The sequence below is a fragment of the Sceloporus undulatus genome, chromosome 6 (genome assembly GCF_019175285.1).
Source record: "Sceloporus undulatus isolate JIND9_A2432 ecotype Alabama chromosome 6, SceUnd_v1.1, whole genome shotgun sequence".
Lineage (NCBI taxonomy): Eukaryota > Metazoa > Chordata > Lepidosauria > Squamata > Phrynosomatidae > Sceloporus > Sceloporus undulatus.
Window position 1 is genome coordinate 110000227 of NC_056527.1, and position 19366 is coordinate 110019592.

The 19366-nt window shown below is 42.8% G+C and overlaps 2 protein-coding genes across 2 annotated transcripts in view; both read right to left on the reverse strand.

Moving 5' to 3' along the window:
* Window positions 1-19366, reverse strand: part of PRSS8 (serine protease 8) — a 687619-nt gene that overhangs the window by 461305 nt on the left and 206948 nt on the right. The window lies entirely within an intron of this gene.
* The window catches only part of SETD1A (SET domain containing 1A, histone lysine methyltransferase), a 36196-nt gene that overhangs the window by 9502 nt on the left and 7328 nt on the right, over window positions 1-19366 (reverse strand). The window contains 14 exon segments of the mRNA XM_042472842.1: window positions 598-708; window positions 1092-1261; window positions 2222-3020; window positions 3022-3689; window positions 6820-7116; window positions 8365-8434; window positions 9132-9265; window positions 9380-9467; window positions 9657-9833; window positions 10463-11365; window positions 12892-13921; window positions 17291-17514; window positions 18010-18116; window positions 18213-18483. Coding sequence (XP_042328776.1) covers window positions 598-708; window positions 1092-1261; window positions 2222-3020; window positions 3022-3689; window positions 6820-7116; window positions 8365-8434; window positions 9132-9265; window positions 9380-9467; window positions 9657-9833; window positions 10463-11365; window positions 12892-13921; window positions 17291-17514; window positions 18010-18116; window positions 18213-18483 — 5049 coding nt within the window.

Consider the following 19366-nt stretch of genomic DNA (forward strand, 5'->3'; position numbering starts at 1 on the left):
ACCTGGAGAATATATGGAAAGACTGCTGTGAGTGACCTCAGCCCTTCCCCTCATGGCTCCAGAACAAGGTTTGGGCAACTGTAGCCCCTCTCTCGACGTTTTTCCATTTACAAATCCTGTGAGACCTAGCCAACTTTGCCAAAATTGTCCATGTCCTAGATACTCATAGTTAATGTTTCAAGAATTTCTCTCCTCTTGTGCTAGCTTCCAACAGCAATGCCAACCCTTGTAAAATCTCAAGAACTACAGACAGAAGATCTGGTCCCAAATGGACAACTGGCTTTTGATTGGAAAACTAAATCTGGGAGAACAGCTGGCTTTCCCCAAACCCTAAAAAGATTTTTGGCGATCTGCACACAAAACCTTATAAATCCCTTTGTTTGAAAACCTGCTCTCTCCCATCTCTTAAACCTGAAGTACCTTTTTCTATCTAGCGCAGAACAGTTTCTAGGAAGCAAGAGCATTTTCAAAAGCATACTGGGCTTTATTTGTCTTCTTTTTGTCCCCAAGAGATGGATTAAAAGCAAATATTCCCCTGCTACAGGCTACATTTCTTGCTCAGTTCTTCCCATTTGTTTAACCAGACAGCTTGGGTACCTTCAATTGGTTAAGTTTCAAAAGATCACTATCAAGGATGGCAGAGGTGCCAATGGCACTCAGAAGCCGCCTTTGCTCAGACCTCCGTTCAGACAAGATGCGGTTGGTGCCCTAGGGAAGAAAAAATAGGTTGTTAAAAATAACTAAATAAAAAGCAAAGAGGGCGGTCGCATACTCTTAGCCACTGGTTCATCCAGCTTTGATGTTGTGTTATGCATCAAACTGGGCACTAGCAGAATGAACATATATCACATCTATAAGACAATTTAGCTTCTCTCGACAGTGAATCAAGATTTGCTCTGCATACACTTTTTACACATATTTTAATGTGCAATATGCCCAATCTTAATTTCTTTCTCAAACATATTTCTGTCTATACTTTCCAACTAGTAAAAGCTATAGGGTCACTACCATAGTCCAAAAAGATTGTGCTGAGGCACTTGGGGTGGGCAGGGAGAGGTACAGGGGACACATCTCAGCAAAAGGAGTCAGACCTGCGTATCAGCAGCATCCAGTTGCTGCACAATGGCTGGGCATACATCAAGGTACTTGTCCTTTTCCTTCTTGCTGATGTGATAATAACCCTCGCTACGGGCACAGCCTGTTTGATGCTCCCGTAGATCCGATGACTTCCGTTTCCGCTTTGGGTTTTCAATGTTTGTGAGTGGAGACGGGGGAAGTTAAGGAAAAGAGAGGAAAATAAGCAGCAAGTGAAGACAGAAGAAAATGACCCACTGCCTTAGCTTTACACAAGCAACATGTCCTCTTTAAAGACTTTGGTTTTAAAGCAAGCAGAGGGTACCTCTTTCCTGTTAACACAAGTAGAATTCGTGCCTCCCAGATGGGGTGGGCAAGAGAGGGAAAGAAAAATCAGTAACCACCACCCCATCTTCATTTTCCACAAACAGTTAGCTCTTTAAAAATGCTACATTTTAAGTAATCTTTAAAAATGCTACATTTTGTCTTAAACAGCCATCCTATAACTTTGGGATGGAGCACAATGGAGATGGTAATATATGAGGAAGAGTTCCATCATTTGCCAGTTACTGCAGCAATTGGATAGTTTTTAGTGGAGAGAACTATTTTTAGTTGAAAGGCAACATCGAAGTTTGATTAAAAGGTAAATGTACATTTTTACACATTGCAATATAGCATCACCAAACCAGAAAAAGTCAAATAATAGGAGTCTAAGCAGCTGGGGGAAAAAACTAGGTGCATGTCTAGCCATTCATGATCTAATCCTGCCCCAGAATCTCTCTCCATCTTCCTTGCCTGGTACAACAAAGGTCATCGAGTTAGAATGCCTTATCTGGTAGAATCCCAAAGCGAGGCTTTTTTACACTATACTATTTTAGCATTTTATACCACTTTAACAGCCATGGCACGTTCCTACAGAATCTTGGAATTTGAGATTGAGACACTAGAATCAAATTCCAGTGGATACCAAGGGCCCACTGTAATTCTTTAAAGATGTGTGTATTAGGGGGAGAGACTAGGAACCTTGAATAGAATCCTCAGCATGCTTCCTCAGCTTCTAAAAGTATAAAAATCTAGTCCAAACAAAGTTGCAGATATATAAATGTCCCTCCCAAGTAACTCCCCAATTTTGCTGCACAAAGGATATTGGTGTGGTGGACCCAGTGGGTGTCATTCAGCCAGTCTGTACTATTGTCCTCATGCAGCAGGCGCTCGTAAGTCAACCGCAGGTATTTCATGTCCTCCAAGTCTAGCCCTGAGTTCCAGATGTCATACAAGATGGTCATTTGCTCAAACTCACTGCGTGTCTCAAATACAGGGGGTGGAGGGGGTGGCTGAGCTGGGGCGTACTTGTGCGAGTGGGAACGCAGGGATCTCCTGCGAATCTCCCCTTCATCGCTGCTGTCAGCACTCTCTTCATCCTCTTCATCCTCCTCCTCCTCCTCTTCACTCTCTGAAGGAAAGAGGTCTTCGGGCCCAAAGGGTAACAGTCCTAGGTCCTTTATTACTGCTTCCTCCTTGAGCCAGTGGGGACGTGGTTTCTTGGCCTGAAGACGCTGTTCTGGAACAGCTGCTTTGGGTTTCTGTGCTGGTGGTGGAGGTGGAGGGGGCAGTGCAACCAGGTCACTTATATCAGGCTCAGCTTTGATCTCAGTGGCATCTGCCACTACCTCCTCAGGAGCTTCCAGAATCTCACCCATGTGCTCACTATACAAATCCACCTGCAACAGATCTATGGAGCCAGGCACCACTGCCTCATCTGGCTTCCGAGGTCCAGCCACCGGTAATGCACGGACAGCCATGGCATAGTTATGCTCCATTAGAATACTGCTGACTTCGAGAGACAGGGCAGGAGGTGGCAGCACTGCTGCTTTGGGCTCCTCAGCCTCATCTGAGGTCTCCGTTGCCTCAGAATCTTCACTCCCTGCACCAGTAGGCTTTTTTAAGAGCCCCATCTGCCAACACGGTCAGGTGAGCTTGATTGGCCAACTGTAGCAATGAGGAAGCACCCATTTGTTCACGTACTTGTAGTCTGTTTTCTTGAGGGGGTTGGGCGACTCGGGAGCGAGAGCGGTTCCGGGACCGACCAGCGGGCAATAGCTGTTCTGACCAACATTTCACCAGAGAAGCATGATCTGCTGGCAAGTTGCTGATTGTTCTTTGGCTGGCTCTGGAGGAATCCCTCTTGCGACTAGCAGCAGTCACTGGCTTAGCAGGAGACGTTACGGGGGGCAGGGGACAAGGAACTGAAGTTGGCGCATTGGAAGATAAGGACACTTGGGGTAGTAGTATGGGTTCCACAGGCACTAATGGGGATTGTGCTTCATCTGTGGGGGTACATGGAAGAGGAGGGGGTGGTGGCGGCGGGCAAACAGTTGAAGGTGCCAGTTCAGGTGGCTTCTCCAAAGCCCCCTTAATTTCATCATCCTCACCAGGAGCTGAAAAGGAGACTGTTTTCCGCCGTTTCTTGGGTGGTGGCAGAAGTGGGATTGGAGAGGACGGCCGCTCTTCTGGCCTGGGGCGCTCTTCCAGTGCTGTTCCAACATCCTTCTCCTCTTGTGGTGAGGCTTGTATGGTTTCCTCCTGAGGAGCAGGCTTCTCTTCTGCCACATGGCCTAAACATGAGGGAGATAAATGGTATTTCAAATCTAGGCAGAACTCAACACACAAACCAACATTCAGGATGGCCAAGTCTCTTCCACTCTAGCTCCACCATCTTCTAAGCAACTGAGACAATGAGAGACTAAACATCATAAAAGCAGCAGAAACAAATAAATGAAAATAGCCTCTAGAAATAGTTAAATATTGATATTCAGAAAGAATTAAAACAATGGGAGACTTTGCTTAGCACTTAAAAGGAACGAAGGCTGAAAAGACCATGTGGTGTAGTGATTTGAGTGTTGGACTATGACTCTGGAAAACAGAGTTCGAATCCCTGTCCGGCCATAGAAAATCACTGTGTGACCTTGGGACAGACACACTCTCTCACCTTCAAAGGAAGCAAAGGCAACCCCTCTCTGAAGAAATATTGACAAGAAAGCCCTGTGATAGGTTTGCCTTAGTTATCTTAAATCAGAAATGACTTGAAAGTACACAAGTACTGTATACAAAATTGGGCAGCTGTGAGGTATATGGCATCTCAAACACAGCAGAGAACATGAGTGTGTATACTCACTGCTTCTTTTCCAACAGCTGTAGTGTATATTTCTCAACCTGCTTTTAACTATATGAATATTACCCATTTAATCATTCACCTGTAATAATTACAGACATTTTCCACATACAGTAGGGCTGCAATGTTAAACTAAAAGAAACTTTTGAGAATCTTTTTTAAGAGATGCAATAAATATGGCACTGCTTACAAGCTCAGTAGCTATTTAAGCTGTTAAATATTTATTCAGATGTAGTGTGTACAAACAAGGAGATGAACAGTAAGTAGTAAAAAATATTTCACTCATGTTCATACCTACCATAGCACAATAAAGTCACACTGTTATGTCTGTGCTTTCTTCCAACTGCAGAGCAAATTGGAGGAAATGTGAATTCTTTTTAATAACTATTCCTTGATATTGGCTGACAAAGTGCTGATTTTGCTCAACTGTGACAATTGACACAGGGAAAGGTCCTTGACAGCTTTCTCAATTATCAATGCAGAAACCATGGTTTTTGCAGCAGGTCATAGAGGTTTTTCAGCTATTTGAGCAGTTTTCCAGTTTTTGCTATTAGCTGAGAAACTTCAAATGAGGCCCTCACTGAATCTTCATAAGTACAATCTCAGTTGTATTCTTTTAAAAAAACATATTCTTTAATAAAACTTTTTTTAAATAAAACTTTTATTTATATCCCGCTTTTTGAAGAAACAATCAAAGTGGCCAACACCATGTAAAATCATACAAAATATACACAGTATCTCCTCTTAAAAAGAATTAAATGGTTGAGATTAAAATTACATACTTTACTTTGCTAAGGTGCCTGCTCCCTACTTTTGAAAAAACTGATTCTCCTTTGAGGCATATTCTTTATGTTTATATTGAGATGGCTTTGTAATTCTGAAGATTTCATGGCCTTGTTGGACAATATAAACACACACTTTGGTAGTTGTTCATCATGGAGCTAACCAACAGTTATTCTTTCCTATAACGGCAGCACTTTTAAAGAGGAAGATTAATTTTGCTTTGAATAGGATGCACCCTCATCAACATCGTCCATACTTTTATATGTCAAATTCAGCCAGTGATTCATCCTGAGGCTCAGCCAAAATGTACTGTCAGAAAATTTACTGCAATAAGATCGAACAGTCACTTTACCTGACAATAACCAGATGTTTTTTTTTACAGAAATCAAAAGAGAAACTCAATCATTTTCAATAATCTACTGTTATCATTGTGAAGTCCATTTGAATATTCACACTGACTGACTCTGACGCTCTCTTCCTGCAAACACAATCTGCCTTTTCTACATAAAATTCTTCAAGAACATTCTCAACAAAACTACAGAATTCGGGGAAGCATTAGATGTTCCGAGAATGTGGTGGCACAACATGGACAACACTAGAGTTTGGTGAAGGAAAGAAGGTGACTTCTGGCTGTATTTACAGTAGCAAGAAATATCATGTGCTTTCTCTCAACCACTCAGCATCATTCACTTGTACATTCTCACTACATGCAGAAGTAGCAAGGGCTGAGTATATTTTTTCCTATCAAACGATTATTTTCACAGTCAATGTTTACTTTTGTTTTTAATGGAGCGAGTAGAATAGTATAGTTTTTCCTGTCTGGCTGTCTGTCTGCCTTCCATTCATTCATTCTCTCTCTCTCTAACTGTATAAACTCCTAACATTTTTTCAAGCCTTCGCAGACTACCTTTGAGGACATTACAGCCCTCTGAGGGTCCGCAGACCACAGGTTAAGAAACCTGGATCCATGCCATAGCATTTTTTATTATTGTGTATGGTTGTCAAAGCTACAAAATGAAGAAAGCTGACAGGAAGATCAATTTGTTTGAAATATTGTGTTGGGAGTAAGTTCTATGAGCATCACAAAGGGCCAAAAAGACAAATAAATGGGCCTAATCACTAACATTCCCTAGAAATTGACTAAAATGAGACTATCATACTTTGGACATATCATGAGGCAACATGACTCACTAGAAAAGTTGATAATGCTCAGTAAAGTAGGGGGCAATAGGAAAAAGGGGAGACTACAAGTGGATTGATTCATTCAAGGAAATGAAAGCCCTGACTTTAAAAGACCTGAGTTGATGATCAGAGTTCATGAAAGTCTCTTATTGATAAGGTTGTCATAGGTCAAAGCTAAGTTGCTGGAAATAACAACAATAAATGGAAAATGGCAGCTCCCCACCCCATTAAAAACCTAAGGATAATAGATTGTTTTTGAATTTCTGTTGATACATAAGCTGCACTGAGAGTCTTCTCAACTGTAGATTAGCTGCAAAACAAAGGAAAGAAGCATCTGGCTGGTCTTGGATACAATGAATTTGAGACGATGATGAATTTGATTAAGTCATGTGGAAATATGCAACTATAGGGATGGAGAAAGTTCTTGGTGGCACTGAAAGCCCATGGAATAGGATGACTTTAATAGTGAAAAATCGTTCAGCTAACCTTGTGTTTTTGTAGGTAGTGAGAGCAACCATGAAATGGTATCCAATACTCATCTCCTACCATTTACACCAGCATGGCTGATATAATTTCTCCTGAGGAAAACTGAGGGCTGTGTATCTCACCTTGAAGTAGAGCTGCTTCTGGTTTCTTCTGACCCATCTCAGCATCAGTTGCTTGCTGTGTTACATCCTCCATGCTTCTCGCTGACTCACTCAGACAGCTGTTCATTGCAGAACCATCCATTTCCTCCATGCATTCAGCATCTTCATCTTCCTCCTCCTCCTCCTCACTAGAGGAGGAAGATGACGATGACAAGGAAGATGAGGAAGAACTGCTCTCTGAATCAGATGTGCTATCACTGTCCTCATCAGAGTCTCCATAAGGAGAATACTTTGAGGAGCTGTCGCTCTCACCTTCATCTGTACAAAGGATAAAGGGATATTATTATCATAGCTATATTCAAGACAATACTTCAATGATGAGTAAAATCAGGAGGCCAAGTATGGCCCTAGAATTTAGCTTCCAAAGCTGAAAAGGCTTCCATTTTATATATATATATATATAAAAGACAAAAGGTATGCTTCTAGTTGTCATGGTTGCAAGGACATGTCTGAAAGAACATGATCAGTGCCTACAGAAATTTCAGAAGCTATGGGGATGGGGCTCCAATGACCTTTACTCTTCTTACGACGGTCAAAACATTTTAAAATTACAGAAGTATACAGATACAGCATCAAATTATAGAGTTGGAAGGGGCCTGATGGGCCACTGAATCCAACTCCCACTCAGTACAGGAACTCTAGCTAAAATGTCCCCAGCTGTCGAGACTCTTTTTGAAGATGCTGAGACGAGGAGACCCCACCACCTCTCTAAGCAATTGTCCATTGCTCAACGGCTCTTATTTTCAAGAAGTTCCTTCAACTGAAATTTACTTTCCTGTATCTTCAAACCTTTAGATCTGGTCCTACCCTCTAGCGCAGCAGAGAACAGGCCTCCTTCCACCTCTCTGTGACAGTTCTTGATGTATTTAAAGAGTGCAATCATGCCACCCCTAAAGTCTCATCTTCACCAAGCTGAGCATGCTCAGCTCCTTCAACCCTTCCTTTGTATGTTTTGCTCTCCATACCTCTTATAATCCTTGTTGCCCATCTCCACTTAGGTTAACTAGGTGACTCCTGACTCCCTATCAATCTTGATTTGCAATCCTTTGCCAAGGTCTCAGCTGCTGCATGAAAGCACACATTTCTCTTTTTTTTTTGGGGGGGGGGGGGGACATGAAGCACAATCTGCATATTTTATACAGGCTGCAGAATTAACTTTTGATATTTAATCAGTTTAAGGATTGAATGTGTAGCATCTAGGCTACAGACATACCACAACTCTACTAAATGCTGAAATTCATTTAGCTGTCAGGCAGTGAAATGCAATTAATGTAAACAGAGAGATACTACCTGTGTGAAAAAGGAAAGTAAATGCATACTTGTAAAAGGAAAGAAAAGCCTTCCAACAACAGAATTATCCTTTAAAAAATTATTTTGATCAGATAAGTTCCATGAGCCAATAGGTTACTATTACAGTTAACACTAATGATGCTGGCACGTCATCAATTCTGTTTTGTGACTAGCAGCTTTTCAGCTTCAAATACTCCATTGTAAGCTGGGAAATACCTTCCGATTCCTTTGCACTGCGTACCCTTGAACCTTCATCTTTCTCCCTTCGCTGTTCTTCTTCCTCCTCCTGTGAAGACAATGATATAGTTTCTCTAAAGCTGAAATATTTAAATAATGTCATTGCCAGGGTAAACATATGTTTTTTTTAAAAAAAAAGGTCTACTTGAATTTTTGACTCTCAGAGTGGCTGGGGAACCAATACAGTATAAAAATGGAATTTAAACTGTGAGGAATAACTTGGATTGCAATAGCAAAAGAAAGGTTATTCCAATTAGGATTTCCTGCAGCTTTTTAAGTACAAAGGAGAACAAAATTGATGTATCAGCCAAAGTACTCCAAAATATCATCATCCCAAAAATTATCTGTAGCAACGGCAGCTAAATAGTCCAACTATGATCACCACTCTCTTTCACACCCAGGGAGATGAGGCACTGGTAAGTAAGAAATGAAATCACATTAGGCTCTGTGGTCAATGACCAATGAGTCAGAGACTGTATATTGAGACAGTGATGGCAGTTTAAGGCAGTTGTAGGAAAGGAGGTATGAAAGCCCTCTCAGAAGTCAAAAGGCCACCTGGCAAGGAGCAACAAGTAATGGCAAACAGCAACATTAAGTCCATTTAACTAGTCTGCATCAAAGGCACATTCTTAATCCTAATGCTGGAACATCAGGGCATGAATGAGAACCTGGTTTCTCTATGCTTCTGTCTGCAATTTCTTCCAGACGGTCCTAATGCTACTAGAAAAGAAATACCATTCTCTCACCTTTTCAGAAGAGGAGTCCTCCGATGCTTCTTCCCCTTCACTGTCTAAGCAGAAAAGTTTTCTCCGTTTTCCCGAGCTTTTGATTCGCTCATCATCTCTCTTGGAGGACTTAAGTATCTGTGAAGATTCTTTATCTGCAGAGTAACAAATAAAGTTCATTAAGTTCATTAAGAAAATGAAGAAACAGAAACACTCCCTGGATAATTAAAGAAATTTAAGAATAATATTCCAGGGATGAAACAACTAACCATCTTCATCCTCTTCAATGGGAGTAGAAGGGCGTGGCTGCTTCACTTCACTGCCCTCTGAGATTTCAGATGGCTCTTTCCTTTTCACCTGCAACAGTAGAAGCAGTGGATTACCTGGGACAGAACAGACTGACAACCCACATATATGAAAGTAATCAAGCCAGAGTCTCTACCTCCTGAGAAATCACCTCAGATACAGTCTTGTGAACAAAGCAAGACCTCAGACCCTGCAGCTGGATCCCAATAACAACCAAACTCAAAGAACAGAGATCCTCACCTTGAAGGACGGGAGTCTCAACACTCCTCGAAAGCCAGTCCCAAAGCCAAACCCTTCCAGGCCACCAGCACCACCACTCTTGGCCCAATCAACTAAAGACAGCAAGGCGGGGTCTTTCAGTTTGGTTTTGTCTTTCTCTTCTTCCTTGGCCGGCTGTTTGACAGCACTCTGGAAAGGCTACACGTAATGAAACCTGGGCATTAGTGACAGCAGTAAGAAGCAGAGAGGGAGGAAACAGGATTTAGAGGGAGGACAAAGCAGAGGCCTTTCACAGTGGTAGGGTCAGCAGGATGTGCTGAAGGATAACATGGAGACAATGGTTTTAGCAGCATCCACCACTTTATGAAATGGCATCCTGCTTATCCATGAAGGTACACACACTTGTTCCTAAATTCACATTAGGCTTTTCTGCTCAGCTTCTGTGTTCCCATGTGCCACTTCATTCTCTTATCTGGTTACTTGCATCCTTACCTGAACCTCCAGTTCACAGGACACGCATTACGGCACTTTATACCCCTGTTTAGATTCTATATCCCCCCCATGCCATCCAACACCATTTCATTTCCATTCTGAGCTTGGGGCTGTGTCATGGAGGATTACTACCATTTTTGGAAATTAAAGGCTTTCGTACTGTATATTACTAATAAGACGCAGGAAAATGTTTGGGCCTCATTACGTTTCAAAGGACTTTGTTCTGTGAAAATATGAAAACCAAGATTTTTCAGGAATTCTACCCTCAAGCCCACTGGAATCCAGACCCCTCCCAAGCCTAGGGATATTGGTGTGCCCCCCATATCTCCAGTCACCTTAGCCTTCTCCTCCTTACGCTCCCACCACTTGTCAAAGGTGCTGAAAGCCACATTCTCCACCATCTTGCGGTTGAGGTCACGTTGCATAATGCTCTTCATCTCTTGCATCAGTGACTCAAGCACACTGTCCACTACGGAGGCATGAGGGTCCTTGGGGAGGGGTGGGGGTGGAGCCATTTCCTCCTCATATCCCCATGGAGTGCCCCGGAAATCAAGGAGGTGCTGTGGAGGGGGCAGCGGAGGCTGATCTGAGGAATGATGGTGTTGTTGTTGTTCTGATCCCCCTACTACTGATGGCTGTTGCATGAATAGCTGGTCTCTCTGAAAGTGGTGGTTGCCCTGGTCCATTAGGTAGCCATGGTCATAGAGGGGCCGGCCACAAAAAGCTGCTGCCTCCCGGTGGTATGAGAAAGGGTCTTCGAACTGGCCTTTGTTTTGACGCAGCTGCTGCAGACGGCTCAGCATCTGAGTCTGCATCTGAAAAGACATGGGCATCCCACCCCACTGGTTGCCAAGGCGGTTCATCAGTTCCATGGAGTTAACGAAGTCATATATATGGGGAGCACCTCGACCTCCATCCACCATGCCTGCCCTCCCTCTGAAGTCTGACAAGCGGTGAGCATGCCGTGGGCCAACCTGGCTGTAGTTGGACAATGAGTGGGATTTCCCTGCCAAGTGTGGGAGGGAGACAGACATGAGAGGCTGTATTGGGTAAGTGGGAGGCAGGTCTGGCTGGTGATGGGGAGTAAAAGAGGACATGCCCAATGGCATGTGGCCCAGGGCTGATGGCATCACAGAAAAATGGGGTTCAGACAATCCGGCCACAGGAGTTGGTGGCTCGACTTCTGTGTCATCGTCATCAGAGATTTCCATATCTTCACCTGATGAATGTTGCGATGCCTAATTAAGGAGAGGAAGAGGAGAGAAAGGAGGAAACAGATATCACAGTGAGACAACAGTCCAGCTCTTGCACTGAGAATCACCTATTTCCTTGTATGCGATTACATTAACTGACTATTTCCATTCCTGTCAGTGCTGTCACCTCCCGTCCTAGTAATTTCTGTGTTGAAATAGAAAAGAACAACTTAAAAATCAAAATTCACAAAAAATGTTAGATGCCTAATTCTTGCCTTTGAGCTTCCCTTATCACTCATTAATTCATCAATGATCCTACTCTTACAATTAGATGGAAAATTTTAGAATGCTGAAAGAGGCATGAACCAAGAGCCTAATACTGAATATATTTGATGGTTCCTACAGTAAGGAAACAGATTTTTTTAAGGATCTGCCTGTTTCAAAAATTTATAATCTTTGAGTCCATCCACATTGAAGAAATAATCCGGTTTGACACTGCTTTAACTGCCATGGCTCAATGCTATGGAATTCTAGGAATTGTAGTTTGTTGTGGCCCTAGTGCTTTGCTCTCTTCTGGGGGGGGGGAGTCTTCTCAGAGGTTTGCTCTGGTGCCACAACAAACTACAATGCCCAGAATTAGATAGCATTGAACCATGGCAGTTAAAAAGTGGTGTCAAACCAGATTATTTCTGCAGTGTGGATGCAGCCCTTGTTTCCCTGACATCAAAGCACTAGTAACTGCCCTACCCATACTTTCCAAGATTTTAAATTTCAAAATCTGGAAAAGCAACAAAAGTTACATTTGATATTTTGTCAAGTGAACAAATTAACATTTCAAAAACTATTTTATCCATGAAAGCCAACTGTATGCCTATTTGTGTATGCATGCTCTACATTATTTATACTCACTGAACTGCTTTTAGGGTTTGGGTTTCTGCAAAGGAAAGAATTTCCCAGAGTCCACCAGTGTGCAGATAGTGCTATTTTAACTATAACAAAGGCTTTACACTCAGGGAATGTGTTCACTATTGGTATATGTGTTGTTAATCATACCACCATACTTATAAAGCATTTATACTAAATATTTTTTAAATAGATAGCATATGCTTTCTTACTATATGCATATAAACATGTATGTGTGTGCATGTACATATGCAGTTATGATGAAAGTGAGCAAATGTGGCAAAGGCAGTGGCCATTTTTTCACTTTGCCAACCGACATTTGCCCTCCCCTTCCTGGGCAGACCACAACGGAATGCCTGATTGACCAGGGGTCACATCACTTCTGGTATTGTTTTCAGCTGATTTCCCCCCAGAAGTTTCTAAAGTGTATGGGAGCCTTGGAATGTTATCAGGGCCATACGATTGCATTTTGCAGCTGTTTTAATTGACTGTGAGAGTGTGCTGAAAGCCCCAACTAGAACTCTGGTGCATTTGAGGAACTGCAAGTTGGGTACAAATTTTACTTCTTCTGATACATGAGAATTATTTCTCTTCCGTGAACACATATATATCCATGCACAAACACACATATATATCTACAGGGCACACTCCAAATTCTTTGCTCTTACTTTGTCTTGCCCATTGGCTTTGGGAGATTCTGCTCCTAATGCCATGTCCAAGGCTGGCACCACATCTTCAAAACTGATTGGAAGGGGTGGTGGTGGAGTGCAGGGCCCGTGTGGCTCTGCCCCCTTGGGACCCCCTTTTTCTTCCTCTTCCTCTTCTGTGTCTGAATTGAGAAAAGAGAATTTGGACCGCTGTTCCTTCAGCAGCATCTCGATCCGGGAGTCCAAGCTGCTGTGGTGAGCAAAGGGGACGCTCTCATTTGTAGTCTCAGGTGCTGGGGAGCCAGATCGGGCTGGCGAGGTCTGCACAGTAGGAGAATGGGATTGGTCATTAACCCCCAGAGATGCTGTCACTGCTGGACTGATGTTCTCTTTAACTTCCTGAGCAAGAAACTCTGTGGGGGGCAGGGAGTTGGCAGCAAACGTTTCAGCTGTAGGGAGAAGCCGGTAGTCTTGGTCCACGGGAAGGGATTCTGCAGGTACAGGAAAGGGCTCTGGAGTACCCACGTAAGATGGGTACAGCACACTGGGTGCTGGGAAGAGCTCTGCACTCTGCTGAACAAAACTATGACAGTTCTGGAACTGCGCAGCATCTGAGGGTGTTGCTGAGGGTGTTGTGCAGGTGGTGGTGGTGGTGGCAGCAGCAACAGCTGTGGTGGAGGAAGGAGTAGCATCATCCCGCTGGGAGCGCTCTCGATGTCGAGAATGGAAGCTAGAGTCCTCTCTTTGGTGGGAGCGATGGGAGGAGGAGGAAGAGGAAGAACGGGTTTCCGAGGTGGATGAGAGGCGCTGGTACCGACTACTGCTGGCTGAGACAGTGCTCCCGCTGCTGCCATCAAACTGCTGACTATAGGGAGGATAGTGATGGTCATTGCTGCGGTAGTGAGAGGAGGAAGAGGAAGAGGATGATGATGATGAAGATGAAGATGAATAATGCCGGCGGGAATATGAGTCTGAAAAGCTGTTCTCGTGTCGACGGGATTTGTAGGATGTTGACTCTGGCTGGTAGGTGGAGTAGCCTGGTGTCCCTTGTCTTGGAGAAGGAAACAAAGGAGAAATAGTCCCGTGAGCACCTTTGTTTGGTTTCTCTTAGTTTTCTACCACTGAAAGGTTAGTTCAAAGGCACAAAACCTCTGTGATCACTTGCAGGTTTGCAACCCAAATTTTATTTTCTGTTCACCTGATTTTTCACTGAATGCTAATTTTAAAAAATAACAAAAATTTTAAAGCATCATAGATAACATTATATGAAATAACGGGTTTTCAAAACTACTACTACTACTACTATTTTATTCCTTTATATTCTGCCTTTATCTTAACGGGGCTAACAAGATTTTAAAACAATACAGATTAAAAACACTACAAAAGTTAAATGATAGCATAAAATATGTCCTTAAGTAATCGTATATAAAAACAGTTAAAATACTAAATGCATTAAAAACAACAAAACTATAAAATTATATGTCAATCCTTAAAAAACTTCAAAACCAACACCATAAAGAATTAAGAGTCCAACCTCAACAGTTTGTAAAGGCGTAGCAGCACAAAAATGTTTTAATCTGCCCCTGGAAAGAGAGCCAGGATAAGGCAAATTTAGCCTCTCTAGGGAGGGAATTCCAAAATCTGGATGCAGCCATTGAGAAGGCCCTCTCCCTCGTTCCTAGGGGAAGAGGACCTCTCCAAATGATCTTAAAACCCTAATGGTCTTGTACAGGGAGATACAGTCCTTCAAATAACCTGGATCCAAGCTGTGTAGCGCTTCAAAACCAGCACTCTGACTTGTGGCCAGAAACGAACCAGCAACCAGAAGGGAGCTTTTGCAAGAAGGGAGTTGTGTGCTTCCCATAGCCAAGCCCAGTTAACAATTTGGCTGTAGCTCTTTGGGTCAGCTGAAGTTTCTGAGCACTTTTCGAAGGCAGCCTCACATACAGCGCTTTACAGTAATCCAAACAGGATGTAATCAAGGCATGTATAACCAAGGCCAAATCCAACTTTCCAACAGGTGCAGAGAACAGGTGCAACTGATGCAATAGCTTTAACTGTGCAAAAGCAAACCTGGTCACTGCTGAAACCTGGGTCTCAATGTTGAATCCAGGAGTACTCCCAAACTGTTAAGCTGAAACAGGTTGAGAGGGCACTGTGTTTCAGTTTTTGACATCTGTGACCCCTTCCCAACCTGTCAAACTGTCTTTTTCCCCCTGGAGATTTTTAGAGCTTTTGCAGGTCAGTTCCGACGTGACTGCGCTTCCAACGATGTGCATTCATGTCGTAAAGTGAATGTGTTATCAGATGCCATTCCTTTCTATGGGAGCTCCTTGCGAGGTGCTTCCGCAGTGATTCCAAAGTGACCCCTCATTTTGGTAAAACCAAAAAAAAGTGACTTCACAGAATTCGCTTCCAGGCTCACTTCGATTGCACTGCGAATTGGTCTGGTGTGGACAACCACTCCGATGTCACCCCCCTTGGCCCCCTGCGTCCTGCTCCATCATACCCCTCCTCCTCCTTCATGCCATCTCACCCCCTCTGCCACCCTGCAACCCATCCCATCATTCCCATCATCCCCTGCCTTCTCCTGCATCCCGATCCTGGCCCCAGGGACCTCCAGAGAGCTATCCCATCATCCTCTGCCTTCTCCTGCACCCCAATCCTGGCCCCAGCAACTTATCCCATCGTCCCCTTCCTTCTCCTGCATCCCAATCCTGGCCCCAGTGACCCCCTGCCATCCATTCCATCATCCCCCAATTGCTCTGCCAAACTGCCATCTGTCCCATCATCCCGACTGCTTCTTCACCCCGATGAAGGATGACAGCTAAGGAGGGGGCAGGGAAGGAGGACAGCATCCAGAGCCCCACTGAGCATGTGCAAGGGTGCCGATTCGAATCGCTGAACCCTCCAGTGTGTTAATGCAATGTGCACTCACTCCCCTTTGCTTGAATCCGCCTCACATGACTTGCTTGGAACAGAACTGACTCCACTTCCCCCTCAGTTTGAAAGGGCAGCAGAAAGGCAACCAGGTGTGGTAAAACATCATGTTTTAACCTTAATTTGCATTGCTAGACAGGAGTGACTCTGGTGTGAAAAAACATCACACTTTGCACTGCTAGAACAGGAGTAACTGCAGATCTGAGCTGCAAACCCCCCCCCCCACGTGTGATAAGGTCCCCTGTTGATTAATTCTGTTCTTTTTCAAAATGCAAAATATTTGTTCCAGGCTAGAAATGCTATAATTTCCTTCTGTAGAAGCAAGGAAGTCTTTATGCTAAAATGAGCTAAACTTCTGCTTTGACAAAAATATAAAAAAATAAACATTTCAAAATGGCTTATAGTCTGAATCCAGTGTGCTGGTCACTATGTTTAAAGCCTAAATAGCCTGGAACCTCAAAACTGAAACAGTGCCTGATATCTTTATGAATACTGAAACTTGTTAGTGGCACCATCCCTTGACTCCCACCAGTGACAGCAACACACTACATGGAGGCACAGAAGATTGCCTTTTCTACTGTGGCACCACAGCTTTTAAATGCCCTCCTTTGGGGGACTATTTATCACTGATGTTGATTTCATTAAGGCTCTGTACTAAAAATATTTGGATCTTGGTTTAAATCTGTAAATTTTAAATTGTTTTACATACTTTAGACTGTTAAATCATTTTATATTTGTCTTTATAATTTAAAATGATTGTAAATTTTGTTTTGTCTTTATGCTGCCCTGAGATCTTACAAGTGAGATATATATCCTTCACTAAACAAATAAATAAAGCACATTCCCTTTTATTCACATAGTTCTGCATTAGGATTAGGATTAGGACTCTGGGAGACCAGAGTTTGAATCCCCACTCAACCTTGGACAAGCCACACCCTTTCAGCCTCAGAGAAAGGCAATGGCAAATCTCCTCTAAACAAATCTTGTCAACAAAACCCTGTAAAAGGTTCACCTTAGGATCACCATAAGTTAGAAATGACCTGAAGGTACTTAACAATGAAACAGAAGAAACAATGACTGGCCACTAAGTCCAACCACTCACAATTTGCTGACCTTGTCAAAGTATGTACATCCTGAGATCAAGTGAAACTTACTCCAATTTGTCTGGAATAACCTGGTTACAAGAAGTCGGTCAGCTCTATAGTGCTGTTATGTACGTATACCTTTTATTTCGCACACAATAAAACATTTTCAAAATCACAGAACAATATTATGGAATACACATGCATCATTACATTAAAAATATTTTGATGATTTTCTACTTCGCCTGTCAATTCTCATCCTGCAGTAACTTCTTTTAAAAATAAATAAATTAAATATAGCTTAATCACAATTTCTCTAAATTCTGGCTAATTCTCTTTTGACATTCCATAAAGTGGAAACCCTGAATTCTTGACAAATAAATACAAACGTCACTTACCTGCTAGAGTAAGCAGAATCTTGGGAATATGGCGTTCCTCCCCGGGGAGTATATGGAGTCCCTTGGGAAGACTGTGGTGTGTACTGGCCATATGAAGAAGGTGTGTCTTGCCGGCCACTGGAATAGGGAGTGTCCTGAGAGCAAGGGGTACCATTGCCAGGTGTTGAGGGCATTACATTACTAGGATAGGAAGAATCGGTTGAGTGGCGTCTTCGTGACTCTGACTATAAAAGGAAAGGAATTGAGAGATGCTCAGTCCTGATCTAGAAGTTCTTCTCACCTACTGCTCAAGTGCATTACAAGTGGGCTACACCATGAAATAACTCACAACAAGGTTACAAAGCAGCCAGCTCCAAGACTAATAGCACTATGAAATATTTAGCAATGGAGAACAAAGAAATATAATTGGATGGTTTTTTGTCTGTTACTCTTGTAAATAAAGCATGCAAGAAACTAACTGGAGACTGAGAAGGCCTGTTTAGGAAAGTAGCAGGAGCCTTGTAAGTGCACAATATGTGCAGGACAGCAAAAGGGGAGAGACAGTGGTGGTGTCACAGGAAAGAAAGAAGGATGCTTTATTTTCTTATTGGGACACAGGAACAGCAAGTATGTTCAGAATAGAAAAGAAAAAATGCACTGGGGTTTTGCCTCTTATGGAAAAGTGACCCCCAAATTAAGTTATTCTGTTTAATTCACATAAGAGATCTTTGTGGACTTACTGAGTCAGCTGGGGACTTCTCATTCAGCATTTTGCCCCCAGTGGGAACAGTCTGTGGTGTATAGGAGCCATTCACAATCAGTTCATAATACTTCATTCGCTGCTGACCTGTAGGGAGAAAATGCCATTTATGGAAAGTGGACACTATTCTGAACCAGATTGCAATACTGAGCCAAGAAGAGGATTGAAGGGAGGTATAACTACCTTTGATATCAAGCTGGGCGTGGATGATATTGCCCATGACTGAAGTGTTGTGCAAGTTCTTGACTGTTTCCTTAGCCCCCCTTGTGCTTGTGAAGAGCACCTTAGCGAGACCCAGGTGTTTGCGGTTCTTCGGATTGTAGAGGATCTCAATCTCCTCAATGTCTCCATACTTTTTGCACATCTCAGCCAAAAAGGGTTCCTTGATGTTGTCATTGAGCCGAGCAAAGGTGACCTCCTTCAGAGGGATTGGGCCCACATAGAACTCATCCAGCTGCAGGAAAGTCAAAAGAAGAGCTGGGATAAAGGGGCTAAAATCAAGCACATGCTTAACTGTCACATATCTTGTCTAATAAGAAAACACATCCAGCACAATGTGCAATGAGTAAAAGCTTTAACATATGCTTTTTAAAAAGCTGTTCATAAGCTGCAGGAATGACAGGAACTCTGACCAGTCTTGTTGAGATCCTTGACTCGCAGCACTGCACATCGCTCTATTCCAGCCCAGAACAGAATCCCTCAAGCAGACTTCACTCCTTTCATACTATAACTCTAGTGATTTTGAAAAACAAGACCCCAGATGTAAATGCTACAAATAAAACAAAACAAATGCACTTCTGGGGCCTTCTTGAGTGGCAGTGCTTACTCTGAAGGCAGATTCTCTTTCATCAGCCTTTAACCTTTAAGATACATAACTGTCATTCACCGATACTTTATAAGAACAATATTATTAAACAGGTGCCATGCAATCTGTCTTCTACATTTCTTGCTGTCCAAATCTCCCTTCCATGGGAGATCTTGTTTATGACCAGATGCAAGCAGAAGCCTTTCTCCTTAAGACACAACTGCTACTCATCAGTACCAAATCCAAATAGATAAACACACAGAGATATATTTCTAACACAACAGTTCCCAGGTTTCCTACCAACTTTCTACTTTCCTCCATCGAACTTCCCCCACTGTAGAAGATCTTTGAAAATGCAGAAGAATCCTAGAACAACTATTTACAGTAGAATTCAGTCAGTGCATTTAAGTATGACATACAACTACTGTCATACATACTTGGTCAGAACTATAGAAAGGCAGATGTGCTGAAATTGAAGATTAGAAACTTTAAAACTGGAGAAAAGAGATACACAATAAGGTTATGCTTTCCT